Source organism: Hypomesus nipponensis, chromosome 21, assembly GCF_054491055.1.
Source record: "Hypomesus nipponensis isolate SF chromosome 21, ASM5449105v1, whole genome shotgun sequence".
NCBI classification, from domain to species: domain Eukaryota; kingdom Metazoa; phylum Chordata; class Actinopteri; order Osmeriformes; family Osmeridae; genus Hypomesus; species Hypomesus nipponensis.
Genome location: NC_140381.1, coordinates 14,164,525 through 14,188,613, shown reverse-complemented (window position 1 = coordinate 14,188,613; position 24,089 = coordinate 14,164,525). Strand labels below are relative to the sequence as shown.

Here is a 24,089-nt window from a genome sequence, read left to right as displayed (position 1 = left end):
GGAGCTTCGCTATTTACTGTGCTCTTGTTGACAGCAGAAGTCCAACTGATGTCAATTTGATTTAGCTGGAAGAGGGAAAGTTGTTTACAAAACCGTGAGTTTACAGTAGTTGACAAAACTATTTCTGTTCTTTGTTGCTACTGTTGTAGCTTGTTAGATCTATATATTGGGAACTTCGTAAGATTTGTTTTACAAGGAATAAATATTGAAATTTATTGAAGTATTTTGTGTTGTGCATCTGCACTCAAATTCCAATTCAAAAGAGTAAAGCATAAATAAAGGACGCAAGTTAGATTTATTATTTGAATCTTTAAATGTGTGACAGTATTTTGTTAAAACCTAAAACCTGTTAAAAATTCAACAATTCATTATTCCTACATTTTGTTAAACCCAGATGAGGCAAATAAAACAAAATAAAACACATTTCCCATGGCATTATTGCATTGACATATTCCATATACTGTAATGTGTGAGACATAAACAAGGTCTCAAAGTATAGGGTTGACAGAACATACCCTCATTTAAAACCCAGCTAAGTGATCTTTCTAATTCTTCAGAAAAAAAGTATTGCTTCCATTCTTGTTCATTGTCCCCCAGGTATGAAGGAGGTGTTGAATCTTCTCATTTTAGAGTAGTGACACATTCATCCACTAGAAGGAGAAAAATGCATATGGTCATAAAGATGTAAATGATTTTCCAATCTTATGTTGATGCCGAGCTGGCCATACTAACCTCAAGGAAATTCAACTCGACCACCCCTGACCCGTCCTTGTCCAGTGTTTTAAATGTTTCTGTGAATGAAGAAAATTCAGTCCTGGTTTAGTGAAACACAATTTCCCACCTACCAACATACCAATCAAGTAAACTTATAAAACATGAAAATCTTGTATTGAACGCCTATAGGGCTCTGGAACTGCCAGTCTGCAACAAGGCAGACTTCATCCCGGCGTTTGCATCCCATGCTTCTTTCCATGCCCTTGCGCTGACAGAGACATGGATTCGCCCAGAGAACACAGCAACTCCGTCAACCACTCGTTCTCTCACTCACCCCGCTCAACTGGGCGAAGTGGTGGGACAGGTTTTGCTTCTTTCCCCACAAATTAAATACACATCCACCCCACTCTCTGTCACTGCCAAATCATTTGAACACCATTATGTGGTGCTAACTGATCCTATCAAAGCATTCTTAGTTGTCCTTTATCGCCCACCAGGACCGCTTGCCGATTTTGTGGAAGAGCTGGACATGCTCCTCAGTGTCCTTCCGGATGATGGAACCCTGCTGATAATCCTTGGGGACTTCAGCGTCCACCTTTAAGGAACGCAGGCCGTTGACTTCATGTCTCTCCCTACTTCCTTCGACCTGACCCTGCTGAACACACCGGCGACCCACAAGGCAGGCAAACAGCTTGACCTCATCCTGACACGTAACTGTATCACTAACTTAACTTCTGTAACCCCACTACACATCACGCACATCTGATCACTTCCAGTTCTCTGTCTGTCTCCCCCCAACTCCTCCTGCCTCCCCACCCCCGTCGCAACCTCCGCTCCCTATCCCCTCCCATTTCTCCTCTATTGTAACATCGTCCCTCCCATTGACAAATTCACGTCCCACCTCACTGACACTGCCACCAACCCCCTGTTATCCATATTAACTGCATCCCTTGACACTTTCTGTCCCCTGTCAACCAGGCCTACAAGATCCTCTCCCTCCTGACCGTGGCTTACGGTTATTCGTGAAGAACGGTCCACCCTTCGGGGAGCTGAGAGGAGATGGCGCAAGTCCAAAGACGGTCTGGACCTTGATAAGTATCACTCCCTCCTTAAATCTTTGTCTGCACACATAACTGGTGCTAAAACCCACTACTTCCTGAACAAAATTAACTCTGCCTCAAACCCTCACAAACTTTCTTCTACCTTCTCCAGCCTTCTTAACCCACCTGCCCCCCCCCCCCCCTCCTCCCTGACAGCAGAAGACTTCTCCTCGTTCTTTGAGGAAAAAGTCTCCGACATTAGCAGTTAGTTTCCTGAGCCCACCTTTCCTACCCACTCACCCTCTATGACTGACCCAACTAAATGTCTAAACTCTTTCTCTCCCCTGTCCGAGGCAGAGATCTCTAACCTCATTCTCTTTCATCGCCCCACCTCCTGTCCCCTTGATCCAGTCCCCTCTCCTCTCTTTCAAACCAACTCTCCCTCCATCATAACTTTTCTTCTTTGTGTCCTTAATTCCTCTATTACTTCCGGCACCTTCCCTCTGCCTTCAAACAGGCCAGAGTTACCCCTCTACTCAAAAAATCCTCCCTTAACCCTGCCGTCCTGCAGAACTACAGACCAGTATGACTGCTACCCTTCTTCTCAAAAACAATTGAACGCGCTGTATCTAACCAACTGTCAAAACTTTCTCTCTCAGAACAACCTGCTTGACCCCAACCATCAGGCTTCAAGACTGGCCACTCCACAGAAACTGCCCTTCTGTCAGTCACCACTGCCCTTCAGGCCTCAAGATCATCTGTCATCATTCTGCTGGACCTTTCAGCAGCTTTTGATACGGTTAACGGTTAAGAACCCGCTCGCTAGACTTTCTGAGATGGGTATCTCTGGCACTGCACTTCAGTGGATCTCATCCTACCTGTCGGGAAAATCCTACCAGGTCTCCTGGGGAGGCAAAGCGTCAGGCCCCCGCCAGCTCTCCACTGGTGTCCCACAGGGCGCTGTCCTTGGACCCCTCCTCTTCTCCCTGAACACCACCTCACTTGGGCTGATCATCACGACCCATGGCTTCTCCTACCACTACTACGCTGATGACACGCAGCTGTACCTGTTGTTCCCCCGGCTGATCCGGGGATCTAAACTAGAATCGAGGCCTGCCTCACAGACATCTCCGCCTGGATGACCAAGCACCTCCTACAGCTGAACCTCGCCAAAACTTCTCATCATCCCGACCAAACCCTCCATCTCCCACAATCTCTCAATCACCCTGGGATCTGCGACGGTGACCCCTTCTTTCTCCGCCTGGAACCTCAGGGTTAGCTCTCCCTCACAGTCCACATTGCTGCAGTCTCCCGGTCAAGTAGATTCACCCTCTACAACATCCGGAAGATCAGGAGGTACCTGTCTGACCATTCCACCCAGTTGCTAGTCCAAGCATTTGTCCTCTCCAATTTGGATTACTGCAACTTGCTGCTTGCTGGTCTCCCAGCATGTGCAACCTGCCCTCTCCAGAGGATTCAGAAAGCAGCAGCCCGTCTGGTCTTTAATCTACCCAGACGCTCCCATGTTACCCCACTCCTCATTTCTCTCCATTGGCTTCCCATCACAACCCGTATTAGATTCAAGACCCTGGTAGTTATCATCCGAGCGGTGAACGGGAATGCACCCGACTCCATCAAGTCTCTCCTCCAGCCTTACTACCCCACCCGCCACCTACTTTCTTCTTCTGACAACCGTCTGCTGGTCCCACCTCTCAAGAGCGTCTGCTCCCAACCGAAGCTCTTCTCCTGTCTGGCCCCCCAATGGCGGAATCTTCTCCCCACCTCCCCTCATCTCCCCTGCTCTTGTTGGATAGTTGTAACTGATTTAACTTCTTGTACTTGCTTTGAACTGTATTATTGTTGCTTGTTTTCCTACAGGTAGACTCTTGCATTTTTTAAGGTTTATGTTGTTTAATGTTTAATTGTAACTTGTTTAACTACATGCTCGTATATTTCTTCCCATTGACACTTATTTGCTTTTCGCAATGTATGGTTCATGTTTTGGCTACCCACAATGTTTTTGGGGCTATCTCGTTGTTTATGATCATTGACCTTTGCACTTTTGTAAAGCTCTCTCTTGGAAGTTGCTTTGGATAAAAGCCTCTGCTAAATTAATAAATGTAAATGTACTTACTGAACATGGATTCAAGCCGTACAAGACAACCCACAAAATTGTCAAAGTCGATAGTGAGGCTTGGCTCACTGTAACGTGCCACTATGATCTGATGCAGTGAATTATTCAGAGTGAAACCTAAGATTTTAAAAAAATATGTTAGATGTAGGTTCACAAAATGGAGTCTCCATTTTTGGGCATTCTGTATCAAGTAAATATAATAACCCCTTGCCCTTACCAGCCTCCTCCACAGCCATGCGCATCTCTGTGGAGCTTATGGTCCCTGACTTGTCTACATCCTTCTGGCGATAGATGTTCTGCCACACAAAACCAGCCAATCACAAACATCCTGAACATACCTGTTATGGTAAACACCACCTCAGGATAGAAAACTGGATTATACTGTTCAAAATGTATATTTAAAAAATATATGACTCAACTGACCTGTTGACATTAACATTGCAAACGGATGACGAACTTGTATACATACCAAGTACGTTTCAATTTTGGTCCACAGGATCTTGAACTCAACTAGGCCCAGCTTTCCGCTTCCATCTCTCTGTGAGCTCAGTTATGAACAAACAATCTGACAACTTTTCATACACAATTTGTGTAACGTTTTAGTGAATGGTGCAAACAAACAAGGCTGTAAGTGCACTATATCATTATTAACAATCAATATGCTACTTACGACAGATTTATCTTGCTAATAATGCCAGGAATGTGTGTGTGCGTTTGTACAAATTAGAATGTGTTTAGCATCCCAAGATCAGCTCAAGAACCGGGGCACTCTGCAAAATTAATATTCTGCATGTGTCCTCTTTATAACCCAACGGAGTGCAGTAGGCTACCGCAATTTAACTCATGCGATTCACAAAGGCATTTGTGAATCGCAATGAAATGGAACTAAGCATAGTAAATTAAATAGGGAAATTCTGTTTAGGTATTTTGAAGCTTTTACAACAGATAATAAGTTGCTTTCAAAGGGGCTGGCTGGCAAACAGAACGGTAATATAAAGTGGATATACTTTCAGTATATATCAGTGAATTCTGTTACATAAATTAATGTTTACTGATGTCAAAACTGCCAGCACATTGCAAATGTACAAGCGCTGTATTGTGAATATAGGCGGACAATTATGACAACTGGTTCAACCACTGTGCATGTAATGACTTCTGTTATGAACTAAATGTTTAGATGTTTGTGGTGGTAAGACAATTCAACAGAGAACCAATATAGTACATTTTGATCAACATAACATAAGTAATTTATAACAGCAGACAAATTAAGGGTACATAATCATTTGCATGAATGTAGGTGACCACAGCATTGTCAATTTGACTATAAATAGATGTGGAGAATAGGTGTGAAGTACTTCAGAGATTACAGCATTTAAAAAATTGTGATCAGAGAAATATAGGTACCAAAACCACTGAAAAGAACTGTCATCCCCAGCTGCATCATGGGCATGGCACTATCTATCTGTTATTACAGAAATGTGTGTGTGTCACCAACATAATCGCGGCACTGTGCCCTATCTATAATTTCAGGAATCTATGTGTGTGTGCCACAAATGTTATCACAGGCACTATGCCCATATATAGTTCAAGGAATCTGTAGGCCTATTTGTATCTTTCACTGACATCTTAATCACCGACTTCATCACGGGCACTGTGCACTAGTAACATATTATATAAGGTATACAGTAGAGTAAATTTTAAGCATTTAGAGGTGTGTTTGACATGCAGGGGCCATTAAGGATACGTCCAAAAGGTTGACCATGTTACGGCAACTTTCCAGACAAAATCCATCGGTCTGGATTTCTGTTCCTGCAACAGATATGGTGAATTTAGGGTATATTTGACCTCAGTAGGGTGCACAAAGACAAATCATAAGTACGTTAGTAAATATGTTTTTAAAACATACGCTTTGTCACCACTTTGTTCAGGATTCTCCTTAGCTCAAAAGCAGATATTTCACTGTCCTTTGGGATAAGGAGAGAATTTCAATTAAATTACTAATCTACTGTGTTGAAGAGCATGCTATCTATTGAATGTGTGTCGGCATCAAAATGTGAAAACTTACCACACCTGCCAACTGTCCAAAAAGCCTCTTAAATCTGTCATCAATGTCATGTTCCTCTACTTCCACCTGCAAAGAATATCAACTTAATACTGTCAACATCTGCAACATATGTCTTTAATACACAGTTTTTGCTTAAAAAATATAAAACCTTTACCTCTTTTACTTTTGATTCAACAGGATCATCCAGTTCTCTAAAAATGGAAAAGGATAAAAAATGAGATGGAAAATGTTGACATCTTCAAACTAATTTTGAGATTTCATGAACTTGAACCAGGTGTGCACTACACAGCAGACACATTTATAATCAATCAAATAAATACAATGTAACTTCATGATGTTTCACTAGACTATAATAAAATTAAAATAACTCATAACAAAATACCACACATACGCTGTTGTGCATTAGTGCATTCATTCTAGGTTGAGAACCTCATGCTTGCCGTTTTGTTGACAGCCACATATGGAAACATCACTTTCGAGCTACAGTAAGTGCCACAGATACACTGAGCAAAGGTACGACCCCTGTCATCATTATAATCATGACCTGCTTTGGGACCAAAGAAGTGAGCCCACTCAACATTTGTGTTAGCTGTTGCTAAGTATGAAGCAGCTCAGTGTAAAATGGTTCTCCATAAAGTGTTACATGAACACTCTCCCTTATACATTTGAAATATTATCATTAAATCCAACAGTAATGGTTATGCATATCCCAACCAGGTAAAAGTAAGCAAACACACTGGAATTCAGCCTGCTTCTCCGAGAAAACACGCAGGCAGAAGTCCCCATTCTTATTTGGCTCGAAGGTGGAAGGCAAAATGAGGTACTCTCCGGGGGGGAGACAAAAGCGGTTGCACACTTCTCTGAGGTTGATAAAGGTCTCGGAACGAGCAGCAGAAGCGTGTCGAACGAAGAAGTTACGATCGAGGTGAACATTTCTCTGGCCAGCGTACTAAGCAAGGAAAGTTAGGAAACAGTTAAACATCATTTTTACTGTGAACTGAGTGAGGTTCACAGGCTAAATCATTCACCCACACACACATAAAGTACATGTGTGCCTATGTTTGTGTGTGAAACATGGAGGATATTTGTTTTTATTCACCAGAAATTAAATTATATTCAACATCCTCTGATATGCACGAAGCAGAAAGAATCAAGAACAGCATTTACCCAATAATGTGTACAGTATCAAACATGCCCACTATTCATGTTATAAGGGGAATGAGCATAATAATTCAAGTCACTAGTACTACAAATAGTACTTTTAGTAACTAGTACTTTTACTGATTATGAATAAAACAGGAAATCCAGATTATTCCACATAGTACACTGGTTAAAATGTTGCTGTACGTGTCCAGGGTAATGCCATTCATCTCATCCTTTCCTTTGTCTCAGATAACGTTATATAGGCAAGATTCAAAGACAATAATATTGCATACGGTTCAACCATGTACAGCAAATCAAATCAAGTATTCACCCAGACAATGGTATAATGCAGCATAAAATCTCCAATTTGAGTTTAGTAATCTGAGATTACTCAAAAATATTGTATTTATGGCAACTGTTCAGCTATTGTTTAGTCATGTGTATACTGAGTACAAGTAATCAGTTTCAAACTTCCCTTTAGTCACATACCCCATCAGGGACCTGAAATGTAAAAACAGACATCAAAAATACATCAATCAGACATTAACAGGTACTACTGTCTTTACAGCATATGCATAGCATGACGTGAATGTCATGTGATTCCACTGACCTTGTAGATGGCGAAGCCCACTGTATGCATGTCCTCTCCCATTTTTCTCATCTTGCGCCTATTCTTCTGGATCAAACCAACCACAAAACTGCAGCCCACCTCATTGTCATTTGGGTCATCATCTTCCTCATCCAGCTTGAACACAAACTGAGGATTCTGCCAAAATGTGTCTGAGAGAAATGCACCGGTTACATATTAAGAGTTAAATTCACAGTTTTTATCATGTCCAGCAATAGCTACTGTATGATGATTAATTAACAGTGCATTGGACATACTGTGAAATACATCTATCCTTCCATTTCTTTTAAAGATTTATAATTCACATGCTCAATTTGTTTAATAAAAAGTTCAATTTCATGGAATACTCTACATTGCTCTACATACTCTACAATAGCAGCAGGTGCCATTTAAATGTTATCAATATTAAACCAGTATTTTTCATCTAAATAACACAGCCAAAGTTCCCTCTTTAAAAATGTATTTATTTAAATTACATTGTAATGATCCTGGTGTGAGTGGTGTAAACTTGTAAATTCTTATATGACCATCATATCTCCTTAAAAAAAAAGTAATTTATAAAAAATGATATTATCAGTCGGACAAGTTACTTGGGTAGTTTCTGCAGCCTCCAGCAGTCGAACCGCTCCTCCAAGTTCCATCAAACTTGGACAAGGACCACTTTTTTAAGTTGTCATCTGTGAGTGCGTCTGGGCTGAGGTTACAGATTTCCAGCCGAGAGTAGTGGCGTAGAAAGTCTGAGAAGGACATCCTGTAGCATCAAGGCGATATCTGTTTAATATTAATGTTGCTTTTCCCATGTAAACAGGTGTTTACGGAAGGTTTACTTTGGATTTAAGTATTGTGGCTAGTAAAGGCATATAAACAAAAATATTGTTTATACAACAAAAACATGATATATATACATACATAGCTATGGTATATTTGTATTTTTTTTTACCAGAACTCTCCATCTTCTGATTGGTGACTCAGCCTCTCTCTGTCATCATTGCTAATCTGACGCCACTGCATTGACCTATAGACCAATCATAAATAATTAATGCAACAACCGCTGTACTATATCTGTATCAGATTTCACTCACTCCTGTATATCTGTCTCTTTCTTTTATGGAAAGACAAGGGGTTCATTTAGCTCCTGGGGCGTGACCATGCTCCCAGTCTTGTGTAACATAGCTGTCAAATGGATATTTCTCTAACATTTTATATTTTTCATGCCACCTCAGGTAAATTTGCTTCCACAAAGTTTGACATGGAGTTTGCCAATAGCGCAATACACAATGTATGTAAATTGTAAGTAAGTAAGTAAGACTTTATAAATATAGCACTTTTCATACAACAATTGTAGCTCAAAATTGCTTTACATATAAGGTGTCTATTGCTTAAATGTTCAGGTTGTTTGCGACGTCACTCGTGTCTACTGTATGCAATTTCCCTGGCTCAGCACATGATTATTTTAAATTACAAAATGTGCAACTTTTTTTCTTAACAGACCAAAATTCTGAATGGATGACTAATAGGAGACACTGAAGATCTGGCCTCTGACACCAAAGATATGATCTATTATTGAAAATAGTGTATCTACTTCCTCTCCTTTAGGGGTTACACACCCATCACTCCAAGGGCCAGTCCACTCCACCTGACCCCAAGGGTTCCTGATCCTGATGAGTTTCAGCATGTCTCCTTTGTACTCCACCTGTATCAATCAGATGTAACACCTTTGTTATGTACAGTATTGACAGTTGTTTTTCTACATGTCTTTATTTATATTAGTAGTGGAGGAGGATGGTTCAAATAAGTGACAGGAAATTTGTAAATGTGCAATGTTATTTTTTTATATATATATAGGAAAGGATATATATATATATATATATATATATATATATATATGTGTGTGTGAAATAACGTTTAGCAATTTATTTCTGCAACTGCCAAGAATAACCTGCAATGAAAGAATATGTAGCCTACTGCAGTAGACTAAAGCTCATAGGAATATTGATACTTTCGATAATTTTCCACAAAGCATTGCCCTTAGGATACCTCTGTGGAAGTATTTTCATTTCAGTTTACCTCATCTGCACCTGTGACAGAATAGGCATGGCCTTTAACCAGCTTCTGTGAAGTCACTGCCTCTGAGTCAGCCGAGCTTGTGATCTGAAAGACATCAAGTTGAATGCTTTTTATAACGTGAAATGTTTTTAAATACTGGAACACTTTCCCCTAACCACCTCAGGGAAACTGTATTTTCAGTCAACAATAGTCACAAACTGTATAGGTTTGATAAATGCTCAATATATAATATATATATAAACCATCAACTAGATATCAACTAACCCTAACTCAAACCAGATGCTAAATGTCAGCAGAGCTCATACCAGTTTATTGATTAGGATGATAATCCACAGATGATCTACCAGAGACTCTCAAATGAAATTTTAACTCCACCGCATCTTAAACCATCCTTTATGCACATCATGTGATATAGGTTATTAGCATTATACTCAATAGTATCTAGCTCACCGTAATAGTTAAAAACACTACCTGATAGCAAGATACAAGACATGCATCCAAAAATCTATTTCTTCAATTCTCTTCCTTTTATTTCCATGCAATACTAACTCATATATATTCCTGTCTCTCACATCTATGGAACAGCCCATGAGCGAGCCCCTTCTCAAAGCCTTCTGGATGATCTTGAAGAGGTTTCCATCAGGCTTCCTCAGCTCATGGACCTCAGCAATGCCCCCAGTGAAGTCTTCAAAGCCCTCTGTGGTGGAGCCCCCAGACAAAGCTTCATAGCAGCCATTCAGCCTGTTGAACGACAGAGATGTGTACTGTTTCTGTTGTGTTTGTTAATGACATACAGTGCAGTTAATGAAGTAACTGGATCATTATACAAAAGTGGAAAGTTCATCTGCATCTACATGTAACGGGTGTGAACCTGTGAAACTCACTCCTCAGGTATGTAATGGGCTACCCGCGTCAACAAATAGTTAGCTTTTCTTTGGCGTAGCTGGTAGTGTTCGCGCTTGGCAAGTCAGAGGTCATGCGTTCGAGCCCAGCGAGTGGCGAACGACGCCTTGTAGTGACGGAGCGTGGCCACGTCCGTTACATACCGTCACATACATATCATATATATAGTTATAATAATTTTCTCATTATAAAGCACAATTACAATGATACAGTATAAAAACAATTTAACACACTGCCTGACAAACGTATAATTTTCCGAGCAGAAAGACCATGGAGAACAAGTAAAAAATCTTGTTCCTTTTCTTACCACATATTTTATAATGTTTTGTATTAGGCAAGGGGAAGATCATACAATGTCATCCCTGTTACCGCAAACCAATGTGAAATGCAATTTCATATTTTACCATTTATAATTTTTCATAATTCAATCAGTTTTCTAATGCACCACGTGTTTCCATTGCCTTCACCACATGCTGAGTCAACCTTAGTCATAAAAGTCAACCCTGCTACTGCCAACCCTGTTATCGTCTACCATGTACTTGTCAACCCTGTTACTTTTCCAGAACTGCAGTGTTGTAGAATAGAATACAATTTTTATTGTAATTGTAGGCCTACATTTACGACGAAATTTAGTGCAACATTAGATAGATCGATCGATAGTAGTGGCGGTTGGTCAATAGAGGGCGCCGCCCTCCCTGGTGAAAACTGTTATAGATTTTTGTTTTTCATATAATATATTTTCTAAACAATAACAACTCATTTTAAACATGACTGCGTTAAAAATACACAATAAATTGTTGTCATTTTTGGGATACATTGACTTCATGCTCGACATGCACACATGGAGAATATAATCAAGATAGCCATGCTAGGCAGAGACAATTGCTGTGCAACTGGACGAAAGTCACCGGATTGAGGTGAGGAGAAACAACAAAGAAGTGGTTAAGAACAGGCACGTTCTATCAAAGATAATGGATTATGTTAAATTCATTTATAAATCCTTAATATATAGTTTTACAGTAATAGTTGTGTTGTGTTTCCTAATAATACCAGGAAGAGTGGCTCAAGTGCCCAGATGTCTGTGGTTTTCAATATTTCTGAACTGAGTGTAATGATATTTATAGTCCACAAATGTAAGTAAGTAAGTAAGACTTTATTTATATAGCACATTTCATACAGGAATTGCAGCTCAAGGTGCTTTACATAAAATCAACAAAAACAATAATACAAGTGATAAAAGTTATAGATCTAAAACATATAACAAACCAGACTAGCCGCACTCTATCTGCGGTTTCTCAAATCCGTCTTAGATCCGAGCTGCCTCGTGCAGTTTCCAAACATTTAAAACATATAAAAACAATAATATAACTACTACCAGTTGTAAGGCCCTTCTGAGATAAAAATTAGTTAAATGCTTTGGTAAAAAGGAAGGTTTTAAGCTGTCTTTTAAAAATGTCTAGCGTATTTGCTTCTCTGATATTTATGGGTAATTTGTTCCATAGTTTTGGGGTGTAATTAGCTAAGGCCGAATCACCAATCTTCTTATGGCTGCTTCCAGCGACCTCTAATAGGCCTGTATTTGATGATCGCAGTGTTCTAGCTGGTGTGTAGTTTATAAGAGAGTTAGCAATGTAGCTAGGTCCTTGTCCGTGTAGAGCTTTGTATGTGAGGAATAGGACCTTAAATTAAATTCTGAAGGAAACAGGGAGCCAGTGTAAAGTAGCTAGGACAGGAGTAATGAGTTCTCTCCTTTTAGTTTTGGTTAATAACCTAGCTGCAGAATTTTGAATGAGCTGTAGTCTTTCAGTGGCCAGTGAAAAGTGCGTTACAGTAGTCCAGCCGGCTTGATATAAAAGCATGAATTAACTTCTCTGCAGCATTTTGGTTTATGAATGGTCGTATATTTGCTATATTCCTCAGGTGAAAGAAGGCAGTTTTGGTCGCTTTATTAATGTGGGAGTTGAAATTCAAATCTGAATCCAGGATTACACCGAGACTTGTCACCTCTGGTTTAAGCCAGGGGGTCAAACTTCCTAGATTCTTAGTAAGCATCTCTCTTTTGGACTTGGGGCCACATAGTAGGACTTCAGTTTTGTCTTCATTTAATTTAAGAAAGTTATCATTCATCCATTTGTTTATTGCCAACAGGCAGCTGGTAATGGAATTGATGGGGACATTTGCCTATAGCTGTGTGCATTAATTACATAATTACTATTTCATAGAGAACTCTTATCATGCAGTTTTTGTTCAATTGTCTTAGAATGAGCCCCATCTAGAAAAATTTTCACCAGCCGCCACTGATCAATAATCGATCAATCAATTGCTAGATTGATACATAGATAAGAGCCTCTAAAAGTAGCTCTTGAAATATGTAAGAGAAAAAGATTGTAAAAGGAAATGAAAACACATCATACCACACATATAAAGACGTGGCCATAAGTTTTGGCTGTGACAAATTTTGTGTTTTGCAGTTTGCTTGTTCAGTATTTGAGGAAAATATTTTCACGTTTCTATGGAATACTGGAAAACAATAATCCACATTTCATAGGTTTTACATGTTTTTGGGGGTGAAAATGTTCAATACCATATGAAAATATCCCCTCTTTTACAGGAATCTTCTTTTAAAATCCAATCAGAATGATAGTGATTTCACCCGGCTAGAACTCGTTCACACTTTCCCTTGTGCTGATGATATGACTTAGTGAAATTATGTTACCAGTCATTTTATGCCGAGGTCCAAACTGTGAAATGTGGGTTTTTGTGATAAATTAGATTTTTTGGGGGCCAATGAAGCTTTTATTTAAAATACATCTGATCACTCTGCACAATAATTGAATAACAATGTGAATCAACACCACAACAACTAAAACAGCAGCAAACATAAAATGTATGTCACTCCCAATAATTTTGGCCAAGACATCACAACAGTTTACTGCACGGTACATCTCCTTAATATTGCATTCAAGTAGTGTTTAGTGCTGCTATTGCAACACCATTTCAACAGTGTGGTTTGCTGCAGGTAAATTAGGAAAAGTACTTACTTGGCGTAAGCCTTCTCCAGCAGGGCGCTCCAGAACTCCGTCCCCTCAGCTGAGTGCACAAAGAGCAGCTCTCCATCTTTCACTGGCAGCCTGTCATCGATGACAACATCCACCCACTCGCCAAACTGCCAAAACTGGTGAGGGAGACGGCAAGATCAATAAGGAAATTAGTTTACATGATCTTGTTGATTGTGTCATATATGGCCACTAACTTTATTATTAACACTGGCTTTCTACAGCATTTTATTTCATGGAACTGGAAGGAACGTTTTCTTGGAGAGATGCATATACTTAAACAAAAAAAAACGTAAGTGTTTTACTTAGTGGTGGGCATAGATTAATTTTTTAAATCTCAATTAATCTCACTGTAATATTGGTGTTCATCTAGTTTAATCTAGATTAAAATGGCTCATTTGAATTCCGCTGAAGGCATTTAGAATATGTGTGCTACCCATATAATGACTAATAGTAAGTCTTTGAGAACGGGTTTCTCAAGCCAGGTGGCGCATTTAGACCAGGGACTCATCTCCTGTTTCCAAAATGCATCACAAACCGCTTGAGAAAGCTGTTCTACTATGATAATTGGTGATGAAAATAAATTATGTTCAATAAGATGTAGCCTTCTTGTGTTTATTAACTGTTTATTTGATTAATTAGCTTGGCTGATAGAGCTGTGCTGACAGGCTTGCCTTGGTTGCACACAAACATCATAGTTTGACGACGACTCTTCCCCTGCGCTACATCAGTGCTTGGCCCAAGCCCCCACCCCTCGCCCCTCGGCTTGAAGCAACGGCCCTGGTGGATGTAGGTGGTATTGCGTTTTGTGTTTGACTTCCGACTCTTCCGGTCGTAGTTATTATATTAACTCCAGTCACCGTTTACAAAACTATCCCCCAATAATTTTTGTTTGATTCTTGAACCTGGCTCGTATTACTTCCAGCACAACTTAACCCCGCCCATATCAAAAATGTGGTCGGGAAGTTGGGTCTGGAGGGGCTGTATTGGGGACAAACTATATAAAACCAGGAGCTCGGCGGACCAATGAAATTGCCAGGGCGGGCTTTATACAATGATGGACAGATGATCAACAGTAACGTAATCAACAACGTCACAAAAGAGCGTTTGGGTTGAATTTGTTTTCGACAAACAACATATTACTTTGCTATGATTGGTTGTAGGTTATCCAATTGAGCGAAGAGGCATTTGTTTTACGAGTTCGGTTAAAACACGCCCCATAGTCACAGCCCAACGAAGAGTTATGAGACTCATATTCTGACTAGAATTATGAGTATGACAACGTCAGGCTACATACTACTAGCTTTTTTTATACAAAATGTTTTCCTGATTTTTGCTAAGTTTGAAACCATTCTGAAATGGGTAAACTAATCCCTCATTTATTTGCTTATGTCAATAAAAGTTGCCTGCAAATGTGGTCACGGATACTAACAGGGCACGAGCACAAAAGTTCACATTGGCCGATAGCCGATTTACATTGAGCTGAATGAGACATATATTGAATGAGCACATGGAGAAATGGCTTGAGTTGCCTGCCTTGTTGTAGCAGATTTAGCAAATGGTTGTCACACATACATGAAACGTTGTTAATATAGTTTATTCCCATTATTTTAAAACAGATTAGATTTTTCGTAAAAACATTCATGACGGCAAATATATTGTTGCATATTGTTGACATGTCTATCTGGAGCAAAGATGAAGATTAAGACTTTAACTGATAACCACAATAGGAAATGATGTATATTTCAATAACATTAGTCTTGCCTTCAGAAGCTTTTGTTAAACACACCCATTATTCTTTTTTTGATCGTGTCATCAAGCCAGACTGCTTTTGTGGGACAATGAAGGTCCTCAGTGACTCTAAGTTTCACCCCCAGTTATATCTAATGGAAACGTCTTGTCAGGGGTGCAGATGGAATTTTTGAACTGGGGGGGACCAAGATGTCAGCAAATGATTCCAACTCCATTAGTTATTTTGTGTAATATATATATATATATATGCAATGTTTATTGCAGCTTCAGTATATATAGGCCTACTGAAGTGCAACATATATATATATATATTGAGGTAACAAAAGTCAGAACGATAAGGCGAACCCCCGAACTGTTGGGGGGTCTGGGGGCATGCTCCCCTGGAAGAACATTTCTTACAATTTAAAGCTAAACGCACCAATCTGAAAATGCACTTTGAGAGCAAAATTAAGAGGCTACATCAATGTAAAATTTGTGCTCTTCTAAACAATATCACGTTATTTTAACCAGCTGATTGGCTCTGAGGTTTAGGCATTAGGAGTGAGAATTGGTCCCCCCCCCCCAAAGTTGAGGATTTTGCATGCATGCAACATATTATTGATATATAGTATGGCATTAGTCTATATTTAATTTCGATTTTGCAAAACAAAGAAGTAGACATTCTCAATTTCAAATTGAAATATAACGTAATTCATTTGAACCAGACCAGCGATATTTACCTTCATAAATTCTTCTTCACGTCCTTTGCCTCGGTAGAGCTAGTATTTGCAGTTTTTTAGTGGTAGGCTAAAACCGAAACTTGTCAGACCCCTTCAGATTTTTGACTTTGTTGCTTTCATGGGAGCCAGTCATCACTCTATGGGAGCTCCCTCTGGTTCCCACGTAATTCGAGCACTGAATGAAAGGGAGCGAGCCAAACATTACAATTTTAAGCAGGCAAACGAACGGGCCTACTAACGTTATCTCCATGACAACCAGGAAGACGCCAAGCCTAAAAGCACAAACGCTGGCTCCAAAAATACTTAAGCATAAGCATAATATACTTTTTGTTGTAGTACATTTGTTTGGCCAACGTTACACACGCTAACATCGCCTAATCAGCTGTGCAGTTATAAATGATGCTTGTCGCCTTACGTAGGGAGAGTGGTGGGGACGGCGTTTTCCATTCATTTTCTATGGAGCCAGGTGAATCGCTTGCGTGGTGCATTGTTGGTGAGATGCGACGCAATCGAGTTGAGATTTTCTCAACTCTATGCAAATGAGGAACGATTTTCGCTAGAGATGGCCAATCGCAGTGTTTTCTTGTTTCTCGTAACGTAGCAACCATGGTAAGCATTTCTAGCTATCAGTTTTTAAGATGGAGGAGAAGCTAATCTTGAGATCTGGCACAGGTTTGTCGGGTTAATGGCAGACAACACTCGCTAAAGAAGCAAGCATCTGACTGGGTTCAACAAAATACAAACTGTCTTGTTCAATATTAAGGTCAATCTGTGATTGCTTAAGTATGAAGTATGTTTAAGTTAGATTTGAATATTATGGAGCAGGATATCGTAGTAGGCTACATGAGACAACATGTCTTAAATGTATTTTATTTTCCAGAAGTCAAATTTTGTGGATGTTTATTATAGCTACAGCAGTATAGTTTGTGAGTGTATAAAACTCCTTCACAATTTAAGTTGTGTTCCATCTGAACTTGTATGGACATTATCATCCAGTTAGGCCTATTTGAAGTTTTGAAGTACACCCTGTAAAAACTTTTTTTTTAATCATTTATTGGGGTAACATTTAACAGATTAAATAGTTTGCGATTCATTGTGATTAATTGCCATTAATCATGTGAAATAATGTGATTAATCGTGATTAAATATTTTAATCACTTGACAGCCCTACGAATAAGCTTTCTTTGCCTGGCGAGAACAAAAACGGAGCTGTTCCTGTTAACAGTTTATTTCCTCCGATACAATGCAATGGAAATCATACTCATATCACAAAGAAAAAAAGCAACATATGTGATGAGGGTTTTCACGACACGTCATCGGACCTTAAGTCGCCATCTTGGAGGCACTCCGCATCACAAAGCACTGGCACTGAAGTATATCCCGAACGTCGTCAAGGAAAATGTTGAATTATTGCCGTGTTTCAGGTTGTACCAATAGGACAGATCGAGAAAAACATTTGGTATAGTATCGACTTTCAAAAGTTATTAAAAACCAGGGAGAGGAATGCCAGAGATTATCTGAGTAAAGGAGGTGCGTGTGGTTGGCAAAGCTCAACCAAGATCTACGAGGGAAAATCTGGACAACATCCGTATTTGTTCGGCACATTTCTTGTCAGGTATTGTGAAATGTTTATTTCAGCGGCTCATAACAAATGTTCTATTGTAATAATAATATTTTTTATAGTAAATAGTAAAAACAATTACTGCTTTTATTGTTTTTACTGTGCTTATTTTACTGTAAAGCTGACATTTACATTTATTGACATTTACAACGTCAAGAAAGAGCCCTTGGGCTCTTGCATAATATAATTCATATCAAACTACTGCATGTGTATGGGTAGTTAACAATATCGGGTTATCCAACTGAAGGCAGAATCACCGGGTCGTCACAAATCGAAGTAGAGGGAGCTAGGTTAACTGGTAGGGATCTGCGCCGCCAATAAATCCAAATTTCTCAAATATCGACCCTTTTCTTGTGGTCCAAGTCCTCCCCTATGTGCATTTGGATCTTGGACACGTTTTGATGACCATTTCGGCAGGCGATGGAAACTGTACCGTTGGTCACAAGAACAATCCCTTTTTGTTGTGGGTGTGTTCAACACACTGTCGTGACTTTAGTTAAATTACAGTTGAAATTACTTTAGAAAGAATCACTGTTGACGGCTGGTTGGGACTAACGTATAGCAAACCGCAACTTCCGTTACTCAACGGAAGTTGCACCCATTATCATTTCTACAGTGGACCCCCTGAGAATAAGGTGCCTATTTCTAAAAACCAAGTGAAAGGAATACTATACAGTGACAGCATACATTTTTGTAAAGTTTGCATCATGTCTCTGATTCTTATCGGACATGTACCCCATTCTGCCACAGCAATGCCTTAGCTCACAAGCTGGCGACCATATAAGTCTTTGCTCGCGATTGGTTGTCGCAAAGTATGACTTGTACAGCTAGTTGCAAGCGTGCACGAGTAGGAAAAAAGCAAGCCACTGTTTAACGCTAAACCGGAAGAGTCGGAAGTGGAAAGATGGCGCAGTCCAGTTTCACGCTCTCGCTTGCCTCACTGCGCCACTGAGCACTTTTCGTAGAAAATGAATGGGGACGCCATCTTGGTAGACAGAAGTAGCTGTGTCTATTAATATATGTCTATGGCTTTCCCCGGCAGATGTCGTTGAAACTACGGCTATTGCCTCGAAACAACCCCAAATACGTGCATAGTAGCCTACATTCGGGTTGTGTTTATGGGAACCAGTTGAATCAGAAGAAGCTAATATTTTTTTTTACCTGAAGGCCAACGTAGTTAAGAAATACCTAACGATTTCACCAAATTTTGTTAGCTGGTATAGCTCGCGGTGTAAATCAACGGACTGTGGTGCATACGTGTTTTTACTCTTGTGCGATCGAATCCCACTTCATGCGAGCCTGCAAATGTTTTATTTTGTCTCCATTTATTTTGTCGCGAATGGTAGCCTAATGTAGTGCGCACGTAGCCTATAGGCCTACTTTGATATTTGCCGCAGCAAATATCAGATCCGACTTGAAAATCGCCAGTAATATGTTTGTGAATTTGTGAAGAATCTGATGATAGAGGCAGACTGATAGGTGCGCGCACAGCTGGGGAACCAGTTAAATTGGGAACCAGTTAGGACATAACACCGGCGGCTACATAGCTGCATCCATGTTAGCACGTTGGATATGACAATTTCATACACAAGGCATACACACTGGTTCGAAGACTCGTTCTCGCCCCCCTACAGTGCAATTCGGCTAGGTATACATCCGCGCTAAAATATCAAGAGGAAAGTCATCATAGCTTGCGTAGTATAGACCCAGCTCCCAACCCAACTTTGAGAATAGATTAACGGCGATATTTTTGTTTATCGCCTGATAAGAGTCTCAAGTTAACGCAGCACGTTAACGCCGATAACGGTCCACCACTAGTTTTATTTGTTCTTCTTGGTGGGTTGTGATTGCTAAGTTATTTATGCTACAGTCTGACAAATTTAATTTAATATTAACAGTCAGATAAACACAAGTCCAACTCAAATTGACAGATTATTTAAGTATTGACATTGAATCACTTTTTTTGAAGGTTCTGTGCATAAATATGGTACCTTACCTGAAAGTGGAATATGCCTGTGTAGTCATTCTCAAAACTCTGTCCATGGGGAACAACTCGTGCCAGAACCTCCTTGTTCAGCGTCAAGGAAGCGATGGCTGCCAAAAGCCAACAGTCACCTGCAAAAAGACAACAATGAATATTTCAGGAATAAGTGTTGTGATTCAGAAGTTTAGCTGAGAGGAAGTCAGCTAAACATGGAGGGAGGGTGGATTTGGATTTAATGAAGGGTATTGATTAAAGGTAGGGTATTACTTGGCGTTCATGAATTTTATGCAGGGTATTACTTGGCAGTAGCCTAGCTGCCAGCCCAACTTCTCCCGCCCACAAAAAATTTGGTCGGGAAGTTGGGTCTGGAGGGTCTCGTATTGGGAACAACTCCATAAAACCAGGATCTGGGCGGACCAATGAAATTGCCAGGACGGGCTTTATACGATGATGGACAGATGATCAACAGTAACGTAATCAACAACGTCAAGAAAGAGCTCTTGGGTTGAATTTGTTTTCAACAAACAACATATTACGTTGCTCTGATTGGTTGTAGGTCTATCCAATTGAGCGTAGAGGCATTTGTTTTACGAGTTCGGTTAAAACACGCCCCATAGTCACAGCCCAACAGAGAGTTTTCAGACTCATATTCTGACTAGAATTATGAGTATGACAACGTCAGGCTATGTCAGAATAGCCAGACAGAATAACTGGCAGGTATGGGTTTTGACTTGTCCCTATGCTACATCCTAGTATTTCAAAACTAGGAAAACATGGCATTCACGTTCAAAGTAGCTTTCAAAACATTTGGGTATTCAATGGGTCTTCAATGGGTCCTTTAATAAATTATATTGTCTGTCACAGGGTTCTCCGGAAACATGACATGACTTGCTAAAATGGGAGAGACGTTCCCACACACTGTCATTGATTTTCTACTTCTCTTCTTCCAGGCAGACAAAATAAAGTAAGGGTAAGGAGATTGAAGTAATAAGTAAGTGCAAGAAGATTATTAATATAGTGACATTACAAATCACATTTACAGTTGATATTTTATTCATTTAGGAGATGCTTTTATCCAAAGCAACTTACAAATAGGCTTAGTGCATCTTTAAAGTACAGCAAAAGGTAAATGATCAGAAGTGCATAGTAAGGTAGTGTTAATAAATTATACACTACCTAACCAAAACTTAATGTATAAAATAATATAGAAAAACACTTGCTGACATGGGTGTAACTTCACTTGTCTTGGTGTGAGTCAAATGCCTGTGAGTCATATGGTATGGCAAGTTGGAATGAGTCATTTGTCATGTTTGTCTTTAAAGCACTGTACATATCAAAGTATTTCAGAACCTTTATGTATGTCAAGCTACTGGACACCCTAGATGAATCACAGGGTTTCCACAGTACAACAATACTAAAAACTAAAATTATATATTTGGTTTGAAGCAGAAGTGTCAGATTGGTTAATCCAATCTCTTTCACGTAACATGTCAGTTAATATGAAAACAATCCATGAGTCTCAACATATTATTCCCAAATAAATCAAGTGAATTCCACAATTACTTTTAAGGTTTAAGGATACTGAAAAGTTTTCTACATTGAGAGTTCAAAAGTCAATTATCTTTTTGTTTTGCTGTGAGCAACAGTCCTGTGGAAGAATGTATGAATCTATGTAAGAATGTGTATTTATTTGTATGTGTTGCATGCGTGCTTGTCCTGTGGGCCTATGTGTTTTCTTGTGTAATTGTGGATGTAACATTTCCAACCAGTTTATCTAGAGGGAGGTTTTCATTTGCTGTTGGCAAGGTAATTCTCTCTTTATGTGTCTGTTTGTGAAAAAGGGAGTGAAAGAGAGCACTAAAGAACGAGAGAGAGCGAGAGAGAAAGGGGGGAGGGGAGCCAAACCAGTTTTTTCAAAGAATGGATATAGTCACACCTACAGGTATCATATGCACTAAACCCATAATATACACAGATTCTATAGAGGTTACACATATAACAATCAACAAAATCTAAAAATAGGCACCAAAGCCAGAGTAATGTGTAAATTGAGCTACATAAATAACAGTGAGGCTGAGTTTATACTGTTAAATACTTATACTGCTTAAGCATTAACACAGACGCTGTATTTCATATGCAAATCTCTATATTCACACTTTGAACTGTACAGAAAACTAGTTCAGTCCTTACCAAGAGCCCCTTGGCAGATATCAGTTCTGGTGGCACCTGCAACAATGAACTGTGGATTGGAGGACAATTCCTGCATGACAGAGAAAATGCAGTTTAATCATAAATATGTCTCCATTACGCTAAAGTCAAGTACGCTAAAGAGTTCTGTAGGGATCATCATTAAGGCCGAGGATTATGTGTACTAGACATGGAACACTCCCAACTGGTTTCTCACAAGACTGATTCTTTTGTAATGATTGTATCATGCGCTCATACCCACAAAACCAGAAACTGTCATATATCTTTCTAGCTATATAGATGAAGAAGTTTCTTAAATTTTGTTGAAACATTAAGCTTACCATGATATTTATGGAAATGAATACTGTTTCACATCAAAGGGATTATTTAATGTACTGTAAACCCAAATACATTGGTGTGCTTCTGTTGTTTCGGTTGTGAAGCATCCTGCTAATGGCATGGTTAACAATATCCTCAGCAAAACCTGAGTGGACCTCGAATGTCCTTCCTAGCCTTCAGAAGTAGATAATGGAAGGGACAATTATCTAGAGGTCAATAATTAAATCTTAATCACATACAACACCGCTGACCAGAGGCGTTGTCATCAGACACAAAACTTTACTGGGGCACAGGCCCCTGATTCATATCCCTTTTTTTTATTTCAAGCTTGCTGCGCTCAATGCATTACTATGCTATAAAAACTCCTAAGTTAATGCGAGCGCTCACATTTTTTTCTGATTCATTTGAGGATAAATGTTTTTTTTTTAGCTTCATGTAATATTGTTTTTATGTTTTAGTCAAAATAAGATGATTGGTTGGCCTATCATTTAGAAACTCTCTTTAGTTTTGTAATGTTTTCTTAACCCACCTTAATTCTGAGTTGTGTGCTGAATCCAAAGCAGGTTATGTGACATACCAGGTTAAGTTAACTCCCCAGCTGAAACCCAGCACGACATTGCAAACTAAGCCAGTTATGTTGCATAACCTGCTTTCTGGAATACCACCCTGGTGTTGATTGGGATACTGTGTAATTTTTTTCTGGGATTATCAATCTAAGTTAATGCACTGACTAATGAAGTAAATTGTTAAAACTCAAACTTAAGATTTTACTGGGGCACAGCAGATTTACACTGGGGCACGTGCCCCAGTAAAAAGGGTGTAACGACGCCGCTGACGTTGCACTGTAGTTTGATGAGCTATTAAGATCTATGGTGTAGTGTAATTGGCTCCTCACTTGAATGAACTTGACATTTGCTCGCTTGCAATATACACTAAAGCCGATGCAGAACTATGGAACAAATTATCGGACTGCTTAGAGTGCCACTCCTAGGGCAGGCCGTAATTCGGAGGATACTTGAGTGTCACTTAAGTAAACCTGTGTTGTAATCTATCACATTCCATCCAACAGTATTGCACATCATCGTGACAAACGCGCAAACTATGCATTCCTTCTGTAGCCGAGTTATGTAGAATTTTTTCTTTTTGATTCTTGTCCTGAAATCCTTATAACTTTGCATTTTTCTAACATTAATATTTGTAAATGTTGTACGTCTTAAATGATCAAACTTCTAGACTGCCCTATAGCAATGTGCCTTAGAATTTTTTTTGTTTGATGCATAGGCTAAGAAATGGAACATACCGTTGAGATGGAAAATATAAAACTGGATAGATGAATCAAACATACTTACTGTAGGTCTCATCCAGGAAACACCTCGGATTTTGTAGGAACTTGGTCCTAGTTCGTCAAAACCTAAAGCGGATGGGATGGCTTCAAAGGTTTCATCTCGAAAAAGCTGTTTGCACTCCAGGCAATTCCTTTTCAGTTCATTGTAGTCCTGTCCGAGATATTTTATGGCCTGAGCGTTTGTGCCAATTCCTTGGGCCCTTGCACGGTTGTGCTGGAGGGTTGCAGCAATTCCAGACATGGCTTTCTCTTTCAATTCAGCAACCTTTTCTGCTCAACTGCTTGAACAACACGAGTGCCCTTTAATAGAGAAGCGAGGTGGGGTTGCTGTCTGAGGAGTGGGTGTGTTCAACAGTTAAAGTCTCGAGTGTGTGTTTTTTTTTCTAGATTGG

At 39.6% G+C, this 24,089-nt stretch overlaps 1 protein-coding gene across 2 annotated transcripts; it reads right to left on the bottom strand.

Moving 5' to 3' along the window:
* Positions 1–276: 276 nt before the first annotated feature.
* capn2l (calpain 2, (m/II) large subunit, like) lies at positions 277–23,953 on the bottom strand. Of its 2 annotated transcripts, XM_084685852.1 has the most exons (21): positions 23,702–23,953; positions 22,017–22,086; positions 19,839–19,957; positions 13,736–13,869; positions 10,364–10,532; positions 9,792–9,875; positions 9,332–9,417; positions 8,665–8,739; positions 8,315–8,475; positions 7,707–7,876; positions 7,586–7,597; positions 6,691–6,902; positions 6,108–6,144; positions 5,954–6,019; positions 5,795–5,852; positions 5,633–5,697; positions 4,358–4,426; positions 4,106–4,184; positions 3,889–4,005; positions 733–791; positions 277–650 (listed from the first exon to the last, which is right to left on the bottom strand). In XM_084685852.1, the coding sequence occupies exons 1-21, from the start codon at positions 23,936–23,938 to the stop codon at positions 627–629; spliced, it is 2,103 nt and encodes a 700-aa protein (XP_084541978.1). In that variant the 5' UTR covers positions 23,939–23,953; the 3' UTR covers positions 277–626. The 2 variants fall into 2 exon arrangements, with proteins under 2 accessions (XP_084541978.1, XP_084541979.1); XM_084685853.1 differs by lacking the exons at positions 19,839–19,957; positions 22,017–22,086; positions 23,702–23,953 and adding an exon at positions 16,222–16,381.
* Positions 23,954–24,089: the final 136 nt, after the last annotated feature.

What these genes read in the sequence shown, in the direction of transcription:
- capn2l (XM_084685852.1), bottom strand. Translation starts at nt 23,938, where the DNA reads ATGTCTGGAATTGCTGCAACCCTCCAGCACAACCGTGCAAGGGCCCAA. An exon ending in CCAAAATTGAAACGTACTTG is followed by an intron (nt 4,185 to 4,357) that starts GTATGTATACAA and finishes TTTGTGTGGCAG; the next exon opens with AACATCTATCGCCAGAAGGA. An exon ending in CATGGCTGTGGAGGAGGCTG is followed by an intron (nt 4,006 to 4,105) that starts GTAAGGGCAAGG and finishes TTAAAATCTTAG; the next exon opens with GTTTCACTCTGAATAATTCA.